General features: G+C 39.1%; 1 protein-coding gene across 2 annotated transcripts in view; it reads right to left on the minus strand.

The window, feature by feature from the left end:
* Positions 1 to 1,034: 1,034 nt before the first annotated feature.
* ANAPC4 (anaphase promoting complex subunit 4) overlaps positions 1,035 to 17,685 on the minus strand; it is a 33,605-nt gene continuing 16,954 nt past the window's right edge. The window contains exons 16-28 of one of the 2 annotated variants that reach the window (XM_045474359.1): positions 16,754 to 16,809; positions 13,955 to 14,001; positions 12,687 to 12,743; positions 12,079 to 12,135; positions 9,886 to 9,979; positions 6,387 to 6,484; positions 5,418 to 5,479; positions 5,301 to 5,339; positions 5,102 to 5,203; positions 3,801 to 3,875; positions 2,714 to 2,887; positions 1,892 to 2,015; positions 1,035 to 1,390 (exon numbers count right to left, since the gene is read on the minus strand). In XM_045474359.1, the coding sequence (XP_045330315.1) occupies positions 1,166 to 1,390; positions 1,892 to 2,015; positions 2,714 to 2,887; positions 3,801 to 3,875; positions 5,102 to 5,203; positions 5,301 to 5,339; positions 5,418 to 5,479; positions 6,387 to 6,484; positions 9,886 to 9,979; positions 12,079 to 12,135; positions 12,687 to 12,743; positions 13,955 to 14,001; positions 16,754 to 16,809 (1,210 nt within the window). In that variant the 3' untranslated portion in view covers positions 1,035 to 1,165. Of the gene's footprint in view, positions 1,391 to 1,891; positions 2,016 to 2,713; positions 2,888 to 3,800; positions 3,876 to 5,101; positions 5,204 to 5,300; positions 5,340 to 5,417; positions 5,480 to 6,386; positions 6,485 to 9,885; positions 9,980 to 12,078; positions 12,136 to 12,686; positions 12,744 to 13,951; positions 14,002 to 16,753; positions 16,810 to 17,685 lie in introns of both variants that reach the window. The other variant, XM_045474357.1, reaches the window with a different exon arrangement.

The raw sequence follows: 17,685 nt of genomic DNA on the forward strand, positions 1-17,685 counted from the left end.
GGGGAGGGCCAGAGAGAGAGGGAGACACAGAATCGGAAACAGGCTCCAGGCTCTGAGCCCTCAGCCCAGACCCTGACGCGGGGCTCAAACTCACGGACCGCGAGATCGTGACCTGGCTGAAGTCGGACGCTTAACCGACTGCGCCACCCAGGCGCCCCAATTTTCCCTTTAAACCAACACAGACCAGACCAACTGAGGTACCTGGAGTATCTAAAGCATGATGTACCTACAATCCAAGTGTAACAGGTACTATTTAAAGAAACAGACAAATGACACAAAATCCTACAGTTACCCACTCCTCTGATTATATTTTCCTACCCAAAAATATTTAAAGCTTTAAAAAGTGATTCTTTTCATTTATTGGTGAACTGATACTACAATTCATATATAAACTAGAAATTCTTTGAAAGCCACATGACAATACCACTCAACTTTAGGAATGAGCATCAGGAAATTAACAGCTCATCTGCACCAACGTGAAGTTAGGTTTAGCTGATCCACATTTCTAGCATTCCCAAGGCGTTACACAGAAAGCCACTGTGTGTCCTTGACCAATTCTAAACAGAGGAGAAAGACACATCTAAATGCTGCCAATTCAAAGAATTCAGAGCTTAAATATGGCAACAAAATGAGAAGATAATCACGTCGGTGCCAAACAGTGTTTTTGCTATTTAGATCGTAAAGGGAGTATCCATCTTTTGGCTTGTTTAGCATTACAGTAAAGCAGTGTAATTTACTTTGAAAACATAATTTTGAAAGTATTCTGGAGACCTGGAATAAACTAGAAAGAAGAAGATGGAAAAAACAGGAATAAACGTAATCTACATTTTGATTATTTAAATTTAATTTCTTCTTGATATAGGAATGATTTCTAGTACCTATCTTTTAACAGAAAAGACTGAAATTCTCTTCCCATTCAATTTATCTTTACTTTAAACATGAATTCTGCACACAGTATTAAAAAGAAATCTCAGCAAGAAGAAAGTCTATCATAGTGACAAGAAAGTCTATCACTAAGAGAAGATGAAGCAGAATAAGGAAAAATATAATCTACGGTTTATTTCTTTGTTACACAAAGAAAATTAAGAGTGGTCCAAAACATCTTAGTCCATCTCCCATGTCCTTCCTGACATAATGAGAATGTACAAAACAATGGCAAGCTAGATTAGGGGTCCAGCTCAGGGTCAAGTTTTTCCACCTTGATGACGATCTCTGGAGCTAAAGCAGCACTGGCTGGCTGGTTCTCTGCCTCCGACTCTGAAAGCACTTCCTCCTTTATCTTCACAGGCTTATTACTGGCCTCCTCCTCTTCATCTGAAGACTCATCAAGCTCCCATTCATCATCTATGTCCATTTCAAATACTCTGACATGACGGAGATTTGAGCTCAACTGGAGAAGAAAAGGTTCAAGAGTTTTTAAATTAATGGCTTAACTAATACGTGATATATAAGAAATCAGAAATCTGAAGAATGGTCTTATACGAAAGTTATTTTTCATTGATTTACAACAAAATCACTAAACTCAGCCTCATTTGCTGCAAAAGGATCTCTACCTATAACAGTGACAATGTCATGATAATTAAAAGCCAGGGGTTCCTGGCTAGCTCGGGTAGAAGAGCATGCGATTCTTGGTCTCGGGGACATAAGTGTAAGCCCCACTTTGGGTGTAGCGATTACTTAAAAAATCAATAAATAAATAAATAACATCTACAATTGTTATTACTCAGTAAGACTTCTCAGAACAAGAAAGGTACACAGCTAAGACCACAACATGCTCATAATCAATAAAAGCAATACATCACAAAATGTTTACACTTTCTGAAAGGGACCTCATAGATCCAAAGTCACTTCTTCCTGTTACTGAGTCCGTAAACAATCTGTAAATACTTACCACACAGGATACTTTGCGAAAACCATTCCCAGCAACGTACTGTGCTTTCATACTTTCCAGTAACCTCCAATGCTTCTCAAAATGCATGGTACGTGTGGGAATAGCACTACGCTGTTCATCCAGCCTGGGAAGGGGAAAGAAACCAACCCAGGAATGAAAAGGGGATCTTCTCCCTGGTTTACAAGGGGTAGTAACAGGATCCACCATGGGTTTCATTTCTACCAATACTCCCATTTCCAATAGAATTCTATCAGCCACTATCTAAAAAGCTATGATACTATCTTCTAGGAAAATTCTGCCATTCCAAGTAGCCAGAAGGTCATCTTACTACGGTTTTTGATCCCTTTTCAAGGAAAGCAAATGGACACATTTTTAAAGTAGAGGAGGGATCTACTCACTTAAATCTAAGAAAACTAAAACCATCTCTGGAATTGGTTGTGTACCCTCCATGTGGCTACCGAGGTCCTAATTCTGGTAGGAAAGCACTAAGAGCAAATCTAAAATAATTAATTCTACTATCACCTGAGATTAATGCTATGCTTGAAAACAGAACTAACAGAATTCCTATTCTCCACTCCAGGTAATTCCCCACCTTATGTTAGCAAATGCTTCTTGATTTATTAGTAAAGCAAAAGGGTAGGAGAGCTCCCAAAGTCCGTGTTTTCTTAAATAAAATAAAAAATAGTACTTCTGCTCAGCTGACTTTACCCCTGTTCCTAGTAACCACTGTCTACCATACCTAAGGTACTAAAACGTGCGATACACATTAAAAAACATTTAACTGTCATGACAGAGAGATACTCTAACTAAGGAGGTGGTTACCTTGTCGAGTAATCCCCAGTGAACTGATATTCTGCGGAATCCTCACTGTTATACACTGAAGACAACGGCAACTGGACCAAGAGTCTGTCTCTTCCTTCGCGCCCCACTGTGTCTTTAAGAACTACCGTTACGGTTTCGTCATCATAAAACTGTGCGTCTAAACAACTGTAGGTGCTACAAGTAAAGTACGTTCTTTTATGTCAGAGATGATCCGGACTACTGAGAAAATGCTGTATACATAACATGCTACTGGTACAACACAAAAACATTAATGAAACAAAAACCAAGTGACATTCTATTTAATTACATTTAAAATATATCACTAGTTTGCACTAAAGTCAGTTATCTATTGTACCGAGTATTCACAAATACAACTAGGCCCTAAAAACAGGTCATCATGAAAAAAGGAAAGTCTGTGAGGGTGAGGTCGGTTCACAGTTCCAAAAAACTCTTGATATCAAGAGTTAGGCCTTCAGCCTGTGGAAACTCCATGAATGGCACCTCGCCGGTATACTGAGTAAAGAAACTGGGCTAACTAGACTGAAAAGTAAAAATAAGACTCACACAGGAAAAGTCACAACAACTTCAAAGACGTCATCATTAAAAACTCCTTTTATGTAAGGAAAAGAGAATGAGAAAAAGACTGGCCTATGATTAGTGTCCATTCCACACACTCAGGGGTGACTTTGGTAACGTTACCCTTTTATATCCTGAGGACCTCCCAGAATAGTGAGAACGACACCACCTCACATTACTGTTGGTTGTAACAAGAACTCCAGCCATATACCCCTTGGAACGACCACCCTTTCTTAACAGCCGGGGGAACACAGAAGTATTAACTACAGGAAACCACAGCTGTATAAATTCCTGTAGGGCAGGAAGGTTCCATTCAATTGTTAAGTCAAATCAAAGCGTAACACATATAAGCAATGCTGTCCCCTACGCTGCAAGTTACAAAGGCCTCCTAAGGACAGTATCAACACTGTAACTGAGTCTAATCGTATTTTAAAATTGCATTTATTAAGCATACACACATATCGTACATACATATATATACAATCTCATCCAAACAAGATTCAAGATTTACCTTCTTCTCACTTTTTCAGTTGTGGCGTAGGTGAAGCTCCCAAATTTAACAGCAATCAATCCATTAGTTACAGATCTTGAAGAAAGGAGGAAAAAAAAAAAGACTATGGAAAAACCCGGATAGCCAATAATCTAAATGCTTGAAAGAACAGGATTGTCAGTGTTAGTGTATTTACCTGAACAGCAAGCCCCAGACCAAAATACCATTATGTTCACTCTTCAACACTGACAACTAATTTAAACGCCTAAATAGACAAACCTACGTCAAAACGACAACTTGGTTTAAAATCTTGGTCACTAAAGTAGCTAGATACCTTAAAAAATTAAGGGCCCTTGGAACAACCAAATTATTTCTCTTTGGCCTCATCTTGGCCTCAAAAAACTTCCTTCAAATTCAGATTAAAAACCATTTGAGGGGCGCATGGGTGGCTCAATTGATTAAGTGTCCGACTCTTGGTTTCGGCTCAGGTCATGATCTCATGGTTTTGTGAGTTCGAGGGCTCTGTGCTCATAGTATGGAGCCTGCTTGGGAGTCTGTCTCCCACTCTTTGCCCCTCCCCCACTCGTGCTGTCTCTCTCTCTCTCAAAATAAACTTTAAAAAAAGCTATTTGAGATACTAATGGTATTCTGTATATGATTTATTTTTTTTAGAATTTTCATTTCAGATTCTCAAAAGAAGTCTCTACAGGCAAGGCCTCTTGTTTAATGAAAGGCAAACTTAGCCTGAGGTAAAAATCCTTTCTATAAGGAACCAAAAACACAGTTTTGAACTGCTACACATTCATGAGATACAATCCTGAGTGCTCTGCTGTTGTATTTTTCTTAACCCTAAAGAAATCCTACACGTCATAGCTATACCTGTATAAAATTAATAACCCAGAATCAGAAGAGATCACATAGCTTCCTGATTTGGCATTATCATCTTAATGATGTGAAAACTAAGACTAAGGACAGTTCGGTGACAAGCCTAAAGTCAGAAGGTGGCTTAATTAACCCCAAAATGTTGGGAAGGGACGCTGTACGTTTTACTATTAAAAATAATAGGGGCACCTGGGTGGCTCAGTTAAGCGTTCGACCTAGGCTCAGGTCATCATCTCACAGACCGTGAGTTCGAGTCCCACATTGGACTCTGTGCTGACAGCTCAGAGACTGGAGCCTGCTTCAGATTCTGTATCTCACTCTCTCTCTGCCCCTCCCCCACTCAGTTTCTCTCTCTCTCTCTCTCTCAAAAATGAATAAACATTAAAAAAATTTTTAAAAAATACAATCTTATCTAATTCAAACTTTAGATTAATACTTACTGGGAAATATCAGTATGTCTCCTTAAGATGCACATTTTATAAAGTGAGTCTTCTAAAATTGTAAAAAGAAGATAATGTAGATTTGAGGTTTTATTATTCCACCTAAGGAAAAAAAATTAATATCAAAACATGATATTTAGCTATCACTGCAGAGAACAAAACTGCATTGTTCACATGAGATGGGGAGAAACACACTTACAGAAAAGGAAATTTGAACAATCTGCGTGTACAGTCCTCACTAAAACAAAAGAAGAAAAGGTAAGAAAAAATTAAATTGGCCGCTGAATTTTACCATCCAAAAAGGAAACAGAATTACCTTCTAGCATCCCTATATAATGGAATACAGATTGCTTGATTCATCGATTTTCCAATTACATCCTAAATAAAAACAGATTTAAAAACACAATTAAAGCATGTACATACACACACACACAGATACTCTACACAAAGTACCTGACCATCGCTGTTCAAATCTAGTAAAAAACCATCTAGATCACGAAGCTTTCTCACAGGAAACTTCAATGACAGTCATTACCAGTAAGGAAAAGAGAGAGAAGAAATTCTGAGCTGAAAAGGATGTTGGAGAGAAGTGCACGGCAGGCTAAGAACCCCCACCCCAGCCCCGCGTCTCAGAACACCCATCCTCCCTCCTGAAGGAGTCAGCTGGAGACACAAAAGCCCCATAACTAAGACTGTTTATAAGAAGTTTGTTCTGGGGGCGCCTGGGCGGCTCGGTAGGTTAGGCTCCAACTTCCTCTCAGGTCATGATCTCAGTGCTCGTGAGTTCAAGCCCCGCGTCGGGCTCTGTGCTGACAGCTTGGAGCCTGCAGCCTGCTTCGGACTCTGTGACTCCCTCTCTCTCTCTCTCTCTCTCTCTCTCTCTCTCTGCCCCTCCCCTGCTCATGCTCTGTCTCTCAAAAATAAATAAACGTTAAAAAGAAAGAAAGAAAGAAAGAAAGAAAGAAAGAAAGAAAGAAAGAAAGAAAGAAAGAAAGAAAGTAAGTAAGTAAGTAAGTAAGTAAGTAAGTTTGTTCTGGGAACAAATAATAATGATGCCAACCCTTTCAGTAACCCTGTATTTGTTACTTTTAATTTACGTAAGGAACTAACAATAAAAGGAAACGTTAGGGTAAACCATATGAAACTGCCATTTTTGTTAGCCAGAAGTTGACTATCAGCATTTTCACGTGGCTCACCTTAATAACCATGATCGTTTGCATAAGTGAGCCACATATTGTAGATATTCTCACTCCTACTCAAAGACATGCATTTCTTTCAAACTTACTGCTGGTTTTTGCAAGCATAGGTCAATAATGTTCTCCATCCGCCTTTTCACAAAATGCAATGATTTTCGAGGATAATATGGAAACAGCAAAGGACTTTCTGGTTTCAAACAAAAAGAGAAAGAAAAACAAAAACAAAAACACAAAGCTATAGCAAACCAAATGATTAGGAGAAAATAATCTCGTCAGAGCCAGCCCGCGCAGCTTATGGGCCAGTGGAAATCTCCCTGGCCCTTTCATTATCCTTCACACCCACCTCACTGGAAACGAGTATGGCCTTCTGCCTTTCATCATCGCCTGCTGCCACCCCTAAGTACCCCCCTAAAAACCACCGCACTTAACTACAATCCGAGTCCTAGCAGCTTGGTATTCTTTATTCTGTCTTCCCTACCAAAATCAAATAGTATGCTTCCACTGGGTATAGGGAGGGGATCATTTGGGAACCAAAAGACATATAATCAAGTTTGTTCTTCTCTACTCTTTGCCACATGGGGTGACAACAGTCCAGCACGGTTCTGGAAGAGTATAATACTTAAAAACAGAAACAGGAGACAAGAAACTAGTGCTGTGTAAATAAGCTCTTTACTTTTCAAAAGGCCACTTTACCAGGAGACAGTCCTGTATGATTCAGCGTTTATGGATACCAACTACGCTCCAGTCCTTTGTATCTGTTCTTCCTACTGCTCACAGCAGCTGTGCAAAGTAAGCATCTCACTCTCCAACTTACAGACTAAAAAATGAGGCACAGAAGATCTGGGCAATTGCCCAGTGTGGAAATGACTAACAATCTAGACCTGTAAATCAAACCCTCTGCCTCCCAGGCCTGCACTCTTCTACTGAGTTCTGCAGGCTTCTCCCTCACCTGCAGCATCTCCTGTCCCAGCTATGCTGGACAAAGTGAGCTTTAATCAGGTCAACATTATAAGCTCCCCACAGGTAACAGATGCTATGGGAGCAGAGAAAGACATTTGGTCTTTGCCCCTGGTTCCTGGCACAGAGCTCTAAAACCCTCAGAATTTCCTGAGTGATAAGGGTGATAGGAACATCTTTTGTTGTAATGAGACGACTGTGGGTAGATCCCTAGGATAGCTTCAGGATGAGGACTGGTCACCAGAAAGACCAAGCTCTGATGAGAAGTCTGGACTTTTCAGCTCCATCCCCCGACTTCCAGGGCAGGGAGAGAAGCTGGAGTGGAATTCAATCACCAACAACCAATGATTTAATCAAGCATGCCCGTGTAATGAAATCCCCATACAAAACCCAACCAGTGGGCTTCAGAGGGCTTCCCGGTGCTGGGAGGGTGGCATGCCCAGAGCAGGCAGGGAAGTTCCCAGCCCCTCCCCCATACTCTGCCCTACGCATCTCTTCCACTGGGCTGTTCCGAGTTGTATCTTTATAGTAAACCAGTAAATCTAAGTAAAGTGCTTGAGTTTCATGAGCCATTTTAGCAAATTATCAACCTGAAGGTGGTGGTAGAGGGGGAGGAACAGAAATGTGGGCAACCTGGGGAACTGATGACATCGGGCACCCAGTTGACCTGAGAACTGGTCTCAGGAGAGAAAAAGCTCCCATTTTGTCAGGTTTTGTTTGTTTGTTTGTTTTTTTAAGTTTATTTATTTTTGTGAGAGACAGCAAGAGAGACAGGGAAGGGCAGAGAGAGAGGGAGACAGAGAATCCCAAGCAGGTTCCCCACTGTCAGCGCAGAGCCCGACACGGGGCTCGATCCCACGAACAGGTGAGATCAGGCCCTGAGCCAAAATCAAGAACCAGATGCTTAACCAACTGAGCCATCCAGGTGCCCCAGTGTCAGAAGTGTTTTGAGTAAAAACAGCTCAGATGCGAGCACACTGGCTGCTTATGAGCCATATGCCGGCACAAACTGCTTTAACTACATTTAGTTAATCTTCACGACAGATTTTGAGGGAGGCACTACTATCATCCTCATTTTACTGATGGGAAAACTGGGGTACAAAGAGGTTGGACAATTCGCCCTCAGCCACATCCCTAAGAAGTCGTAGAGCAGATTCCAACACAACACTGACTCTCATGGACCCTGAGAAAGCACCTGTATCGAGTACTTATTAGCACATGATTTTTGCAAAGTGCTAGAAAGAAGTTTCATTAAAGTTTTAATAGTTCCATAATAATAGCGGGTATTTCTTCACACTAGACTAAGAAACTGGAGAATTAACGAGCTTGTCCCAAATCACATACCAGCAAAACCTCGAGCATTTAGGAGATGGAGTCAGTAATACTGAAGTGCATCTTGGTTAAACATGAGGCCTGTAGCTAAGATTAGGCCTTCCTGTTCAGTCGCAGATGTCAAGACAAAAAGGGTAGGGCCCATTTTTAGCCCATCAGAGTTCCCAGAACCAGCATTAGCCCACTCTAGTGACAGGGCCCAGATGCCACCCCGGCCGGCACATTGCCATCGGCGCTCCTCAGGCTGGGGGGGGGGGGGGGGGGCCACCTGATTAAACACAGCAAAGAGAGGAGTTGGCCGTACCTTTATTCTCCCTCCATTCGATAACTAACTGACATCAATGTATCTCAAGCAATACAAAAATATGTCCTGCTCTGAAAAAGAATCTGGACTTCTAGAGTTAAAACAAAAGAGCAATAAGCAGAGTTCTGGGCCTCAAAGAATTCTCTCCTCCCCCCATCCATCCTCATTCATTCATTCATTGATTCAGATAAACAACAACCAGATACAAGTGGCAGAGATTACTCCTGAGTCGAGTTAAAAACTTAGGTTTTGAAGTCAGCAGAACCCTGGCTCCACTGCACGGTAGGTTGTGTGATCTTGGGCCTTCTCTGACCTTCAGTCTCCTCGACAGTAAATGGGGATAACAGGTACCTACCCCCTAGGTTCTGTGAGGATTAAAGGAGGAAATACACATACGTGGCTATCAGCCTAGAGATCTAAGAAACTGATAGACTGTGATCAGATTACTCTTAGAGAAAGCAAAAAAAATACTGCTTCAAATACTGTCATGTAAAATAGTGAAGTTCTGACATTTAATGGTTGCTATTTTGTTTTCATCCCTAATAATGCTGGATAGTTTTACTATATCAACATCTTAAGATCCTAGAGAATGAAAGGCACACGTACACCAAGAACCTACAACCTCAGAAGAACAGTTAAGCATCATTATGCTTTCAGAAATTAACAAATTGGAATCAGAAAAAGATTGCTCTCACTAGCAGGCTCTATAATTTTCTTCCCAATATCCTCATTTCTATATGGTACAAAACAGATAATATAAAGAATACCTGAGAATAAATAATCTTACTACATCACAGTTAATATCAGGGTGTTTTCTATCATGGGAACATCATACTGTTTGCTATTCTGCTGTTTCTCTAATCAACTACAATAGACACAAAAGATCTAAAGAACTGAGATACATATTCAACAACTGTTCAGCAACACTCATAGCTAATACACTGGTCTCAAATTAAGTATAAACATGGCCAAATTCTACTAGGTTCACTAAATACCTTTAAGGTGGTTGCTATTTTGAAGAAAATCATACCACTGGTTTCCTTCTGTGTTAGGAGGTGACACAAGATCATCATCTTCATCTTTCAAGTACTAGAAACACAGAATTAAAATTTTAAATGTCATAAACCAAAGAAGCAGGCTGCAAAAACTTTATACAGTTAACATTATTTTTTTAATGTTTGTTTATTTTTGAAAGAGAGCCAGAGTGTGAGCTGGGGAGGGGCAGAGAGACAGGGAGACACAGAATCTGAAGGAGGCTCCAGGCTCCGAGCTGTCAGCACAGAGCCCGACACAGGGCTCGAACCCATGAGCTGTGAGATCATGACCTGAGCAGAAGTCAGATGCTTAACAGACTGAGCCACCCAGGCACGCCTTAACATCATTCTATTTAGTAAGTGGTTCCATCACATTGGCATTATTCCAAGTGAAGTGACCAAAATCTGCTAAATGCCAAGACGCTAAACAAACTACAAACTACTGAAAGATTAGAACACTACAGATTCAGGGACCGTAAATTGAATTTAAATTTTGTGTTCCATTTTCATGAAGTACATTTAAATTATCTATACGTGTGTGTGCACGTGTACATTACAAATTAATTTTAGAAGTATCACCTGTCAATCTACTCTAGGGCAGTACTTCACAGGGAAGGATGGTGGACAGACCCCTGGAAGTCTTAAGGGTCAGTGAGGCTGATACTATTTTTATAGTAGCAAAATGTTATTTGCCCTTTCAACTGTGTTGACATTTGCACGGATGGTCAAAAGCACAGGTGGGGAAAACTGCTGTTGCCAGGAGTCATGGTGGTGGCCTTGAACCACACGAGTGGTCACTGTATTCCTTTCTGCCACATACTGACGGTTCCCATTAGTATTTAATGAAGCTATTAAAATTATTGATTTTAGATAATTTTAAAGGGTTAGATCTCAACCCTTGAGTACAGATCTTTTGAATATTCTGTGTTACAGAATTGGGAAGTATACATAAAGCACTTTCACTGATACCAAAGTACAATGGTTACCACAAGGGAAAGCATTTAAGAAATTGTCTTGGCTGTGAGTGAAGCCAGGCACTTTGTTGCTGTTAATGGGATTCCTTTCTTCCTTGAAAGAATGACTGGCAGATAGGCTATGATGATTCATACATGGGTATTTGGTGGATACTTTCTTGAAAATAAAGTAAGCCTGTCACTGTAAGCAGAATAACTGGCAGTATTTATTGCCAATGATAACATTTAAATATTCATGCAAAAATCAGAATTTTGGAAAATCTGTATCTGCCACCGTGTGCTTGACAGCCGTAGCACTTGAAGATCATCTGATGAAACTGGTGCTGATATTCATAAAACCTGACTTTTAGATACTGCGTGGAGAAAGGCGTCAGCATTTGGAGGATCTGAACAACTCAGCGAACCAGTGTTTTCCAAATGACCAACACATGCTATTACAAAATCATGCACTAGTGAACGATCCACTCAAAGCACAAGACAGATGAATGGATTTTAATGTATCAGAGTAGGAAAAGTTCACTGATGCAATTTTAGATTCCACATTAAAGCTAACCTTTAAGATACTATCTCTTAGCAAGACTTGGCTGAATATCAAAAAACATCCATAATTATCTAGAAAAGCTATTACAATACTCCTCCCTTTCTAACACCTATGTGAGGCCAGATTTTCTTTACGTACATTAACCAAAAAAACTCATCACAACACACTAAAGAAACAGCTATGAGAACCTGCCTTCTATTACACCAGACACCAAAGAGACTTGCAAATCTACAAAACAATGCCACTCTTCACTAAACTGTTTTGTAAAATATATTTTTCATTAAAAGTATTTATATTAATACGTAATGGTAAGTGGAATTACTGTTACTTTTAAGTAATTTTGTATTCTGTTTCATTCCTAATACCTAATAATATCTACCATTGATAAACATAACCCATATTAGCAAAATCTCTTTGGGGTCTTCTATTAAGAATGTAAAAGAGTTATAAGATCAAAAAGTTTATAAAAACTGCTACTCTTCGGTTACTTTACCATCAGAACAGGGCTACTATCCAAGTTGGCATTGTATTATTTTCTAGAAACTCTGGATAACAAAGACTAACACTGCTAAAGTTTTAACATTAGTTTTTAATAATTTTTTTAAAAAGTAATAACGAAGTTCAATCAAAAGCCCGTACCTGACCAACTTTTTCAACGTTAAAGTATTTTCCTTTTCGGTTATAAAGGTCTGGAGCCTAGAAAGAATAAGCATAATTTAACTCTTACATCAACTCACAAAAGAAAAAGAAAAAATTCTTTTTAAAAAAAATTATTAATGTTTATTTATTTTTAAACAAATAGAGACAGAGCGCAAGCAAGGAAGGGGCAGAGAGAGACAGGGAGACACAGAATCCGAAGCAGGCTGCGGGCTCTGAGCTGTCAGCACAGAGCCCGATATGGGGCTCAAAATCACGAACTACAAGACCATGACCTGAGCCAAAGTTGGACACTTAACCAACTGAGCCACTCAAGCACCCCAAAAATATTCTTAAACTTAACCAAAACCCTTATTTTTTAAGAGAGCTATTAGAGGAAGCTATTCTTTTCTTTTACGGATTGTACAACACACAAACAAAAGTTGAATTTACAGGCTCTAAGATGAGTACTGCCATTAATTAGTGCAGTTTATAAACAGCACAACTGCTAAGAATGTCAATTAAATTGGATTAAATGTTAATTACTTCTATCACCCAGGTTTATTGCAATTATTTAAAAAAAAAACATTATACAAATATCAATTTCCTACCTCATTGAAATGTTCAGTAAGAAATTCAGCAACAAATGTAATATCTTTTTGAGTCATCTATCAAAACCAAAAAGGAACAAAAAGAAAAACAAATTAAGATAAAGCTTCCCAATATCTTGTATCATGTAATGGAATATCTACTAAAAGCTATGGTATGAAGAGGCAAAGTTCCTTCAAAGAAATATCAATATAAATCCAAAAGATTATGCAACTGTGAGAATATGAAATCTTGAAGCTCTGACAAACAAGTCATTAAACATTTAAATCCATTTTCCAATCAGCTAACCCAACAGCTACAGAATTCTTATGGCCTAAAGTTCTTTATTATTTTAGAAATAAAATACTAATTTATTTAGTAATTTACTTAGTATTTACTGTTTAGTGATTTATTATTGTGCTAAGACTGGTGTGCGGGGTGCCTGCTTTGGGAGAGGAGACTGTGACCCAGATAAGCAACCTCAACCTGAGCTAAGAGCTGATGCCTCGGGGTCGGCCTCTGCTTCTTACAGTGACCCTGCCTCCATTTCAGCCCTCAAAAATTAACACGCCGAGGTCCCCCCAACAATCAACACACTTTATCTCCTCAAATAAAGGTAAGAGTAATATCAGAGAAACAGCTAACGTGGACCTCCCTGGTTTGCAAGGCCAGTCACCCACGGCGTAAAAGATCTACTTCTTGTCAGAGTCTAAGAATGGCGATCCTGCATTCATCCAGTCCACTGAGGCTCATTTTAATGTTCTCCATTTTTTCAGGCCCCAAATGACCTAAATCTACCTGCATGAGAGCTTGGACAGAGGTGAGAATGAGTGAACTGCAGAAATCAGGTGGGAATTTGGCCCTGGTCTGAAAGATTTTACTTAAAGTAAATTCCATTGCCACCTGTCTCAATCCTTATAAAGAGAAACTACTGTTTACCAGACATCAACATAGGTAGTAATATCTAAAGTACTAGATTTCCCAGGAAAATAAAAAGGCATTCGAGACCTAAGGAAGTGAAAGAATACAAGCACCCTACATAATACAAATTATAAAATTTTACATAAATATGAGAACTATAAAATTAGACAGCCACAGTTAAAGGCATTTTGAGAGATGAAAAAACATACTTCTTAAAAAAAAAAAAAAAACGGCTTACTAAGATATATTTAGCATCTATAGCCTCACATCTTGTAAACTAGTAACCGTGTAAGAATACCAAGGTGACCAGCAAAGCTGAGCTCAACCAGAGCCACATTAACACACTGGAAAACGTACTACCACGAACTACCTTATTCAGCTCCGGAAGCACGTGGTCTTCTGTCATTCTCAACATCGCTGAAAACAGAAATTAAAAAACTGTCTTTAAAGGAAAACTACACACATAACTATAGATACATTTCAAAGACAAAATGTGTTTCACTGGACTAAATCCTCAATATTCAACAAGGAAAATCACCAAGGAAAACTTACTTTTCTTCTAAAAACGAATGCGTGAAGAATTTAAACTTGATTTGTATTTTCAGGTTCAAAACGGCTGGTCTCATGATCCTGAACTATTATTTTTTATTTTCTCCTTCAACTCAACCCACTGCCACTCCAGACAGGCCAATCTGACTGCTGCCTTGTGTGAAGATTGTGCAGGGAATCCTCTTCTAACATATGATATTTCTTCTCATAAAATCTGCAAGCACTTCTTGCCTCCAAAAGCCTCAGAATACCCAACAAACATGTTTCTTTCCCTTGGGTTTTCTGTTACACAAAAACATTTGCACTAAGATTTACATGCATATACGTACATTTACGTATATTTATATACTTTCTTTAATTAATCTGTGGTTGATTCATATTGTCCTTTCAGAGGGCTGTGTTTTTTTATTTTGTCCACCTAAGTCAAGGAGTATGCCGCATGTGCTTTTACAGAGTGTCTGAATATCCCTCTTAATTGTTTTTGGTCAGGAATAAGCATGCTGGATGTGATTCTGCAAATATAGATTATTTTAGAAACTGTTCTTAATTACTTCAAACTTCTAAATTATCTAAAAAACCAGACATAATCTAGTTCCATTCACTCATTCATTTACTCACCCCAAAATTACTATGGGTGCTAGGAAGATATCAGTATAAAAGAGGTTCCTGCCTTCATGGAGGTTACATTTTACAAAAGAGCAAACCAAGGATGCACAGCATCCTAACCAGTGGCAGAGCCGAGATTATAATATAAGCAGGTCTCTGGGGCCCCTGGGTGGCTCAGTCGGTTGGGCATCCGACTTTGGCTTAGGTCACAATCTCACGGTTTGTGAGTTTGAGACCCACATCGGACTCTGTGCTGACAGCTCAGAGCCCAGAACCTGCTTCAGATTCTGTGTCTCCCTCTCTCTCTGCCCCTACCCCACTTGTGCTGTCTCTCTCTCAAAAAAGAAACATTAAAAAAATTAAAAAATTAAAAAAAAAAAAAAAATCAGGTCTCCAGTTCTCCAGTCCAGTGTGCCTTCTACAATGCCCTGCTCTAATGGGAAGGACTAAGCAGTAATTCATTTCTCCTCTAATCAGGCTTCTTATGAGAATTAGGACATGCAGTAGGAACATAAACTGCCTAAAGTACCCCAACAATTATAAGTAAAACCCAACCTCATCTGTAAAAGAAAGTCATTTCTAAGATCCCATTCAGTTTTAACATTGTAACTCATTCTAATTAACATCTCTGCTATTAAACAGGCTGGCCTGATAAACACTCTGGCTCCCCATTCTGGCTAGCGTTGGTACAGCTTTGAGGAAAAAAATAAAGAATTTTACATGCCAACATCTGTAGATCACATTCTTTTTTTCATAAATGCAATTATATCAGGCCGACAAATACAAGTCTGTTTATAAGATATCTAAATTGAAGAGTCAGGCATTTGTTTAAAAGATGTGAGCACATTACAGATAATTTACTTTCTATTTTATTTACCCTTTAGAGTTTTAACAAACTCAGATAAATCCCATTTATAACTAAATTTTGCCTATGTTGGAAGGGAATGTATGCTGGATTATTTCAAAGATATTAAGAGGGGTCACAAAAATAGTACAAATGGACCTACATAAAATACACTGTAGAGTAAGCATTAAAACACTTAATGTCAAGTCAATAAATACCGGTTAACTACCCGCAAATGAAAAGAGATACTGTGGAGATACAAAGAAAGGCTACCAATGGTCTGCATTCTATTTAGCTAGGGCATTAGCGTCCGATAGGAAGGATAGTGGAAATTTTCTAGTTCGGTGCTGTTCAACACGATAAGCACTAACAATGTATGACTACTGAGTACTTCAAATGTGGATAGCATGACTACAGAACTTGAACATATAATTTATATAATTCCAAGTATTTTAAAGAGCCATGGGGGCTATTGGCTATGATAATGGACAGCACAGATCTAGAAACAAGATCAGGAATAAAACAGGAAATAAGCTACTCAAGGACAGAGGCTAGTCTTTGTTTTCTTCCCCCCTTTCTTTAAAAAAAAAATCTAGGGGCGCCTGGGTGGCGCAGTCGGTTAAGCGTCCGACTTCAGCCAGGTCACGATCTCGCGGTCCGTGAGTTCGAGCCCCGCGTCGGGCTCTGGGCTGATGGCTCAGAGCCTGGAGCCTGTTTCCGATTCTGTGTCTCCCTCTCTCTCTGCCCCTCCCCCGTTCATGCTCTGTCTCTCTCTGTCCCAAAAATAAATAAACGTTGAAAAAAAAAAAAAAATCTAACTCCAAACAGTGCCTAGTACATAGTAGAGATCCACATATGTTATTTTAACCTAAGCAGACATTACAAGATTAGAAAAAAAAAAAAAAAAAAAGGTTAATCATCAGTGAGTGAGAAACCATCAAAGCTGTAAGTTACATCTGCGGGGAGCTGGGGCCGGGTGGGTGTGCAGAGGAAATAAGACTGGCCATGTGCTGAAAGCTGGTGAACCAGTGAAGGGTAGAAGACGGTTCATTTATACCATTCTCTCTTACAGTTACTGGAAATTTTACTAGAGTAACTTAAATATTCTAAATTGATACTCCCACAATTTTTAAAGAAGCATTAAAGTAATGTTTCATTCAATTAACTTACCCACATAAAGCCAGCGGAAAAAAGCTTTGAAGTTTTTCATACTACTATCTATAACTCTGAAAAGATAAAAATAAAAGAAATCAGAAATAAAATTATTATACAGGGTTCATGTACCACTGTTCAATTGGTATGGGATACAATAACCCTTACCATTCTATTTTATCCTATCTGGAGGACATCCAAGCCTTTAGAAAAGATATTATAAATCAAGCACATACCTAAAAATAAAGCTTCAGGAGAGCAAATCCTGGTTCTTTTCAAAAATAAGGCAAATAGCTCAGATTCTGACTGGTTACAACAGCCTTGCCACAAACTGTGTAATAGTCTTTCCCAGCATTCAGTCAAGTATGAAATCCTTTTCCAACTTTGCAAATAAAAGAAGTCAGAAAAAAACCACTTTCAGCATTATTCTCAGTTAAAAAAAATACTCACTGGTCAGTATGAAGAAAAAACATCAACGCCAACAGAAAAAAACATTATTACCTATTTGTACTATGTCACTACCTCTGGTATCAGTGGACATTATTTCTGGAAGTTGGAAGCATTTTTGATGCTTACAGTAACTGATCTCCAAAAACTGAATTTCCTTGAGCTTTACACAAATGCACCCCTCAAATTCCAATGTTATAGGTGGAAGCCATCTTTGTCTTGATCAAAAGGCTTCTAAATAAGGACATGGGTATCACTTCTAAAAAAATCTCTGTAAGTTCACATCTACAAGATAACTACTCTAAGTAATATGCATTATTCACTCCCAAGTCTCAAAGTCCCTTCCAAGCAAGAAGTTCCATAACACTACTGAGACGTGGGTCAGCATCATTAACCTATCTCTATACAGTAAAACAGACTGCCACGTTTATGGGACCAAGCAATGTAATCAAAACGCTCCTGTGGCAAAAATGAAAAAAGAAAGAAAAGTTCCTTTCTGCCTT

Source organism: Leopardus geoffroyi, chromosome B1 (genome assembly GCF_018350155.1).
Source record: "Leopardus geoffroyi isolate Oge1 chromosome B1, O.geoffroyi_Oge1_pat1.0, whole genome shotgun sequence".
In the NCBI taxonomy this organism is placed as follows: Eukaryota; Metazoa; Chordata; class Mammalia; order Carnivora; family Felidae; genus Leopardus; species Leopardus geoffroyi.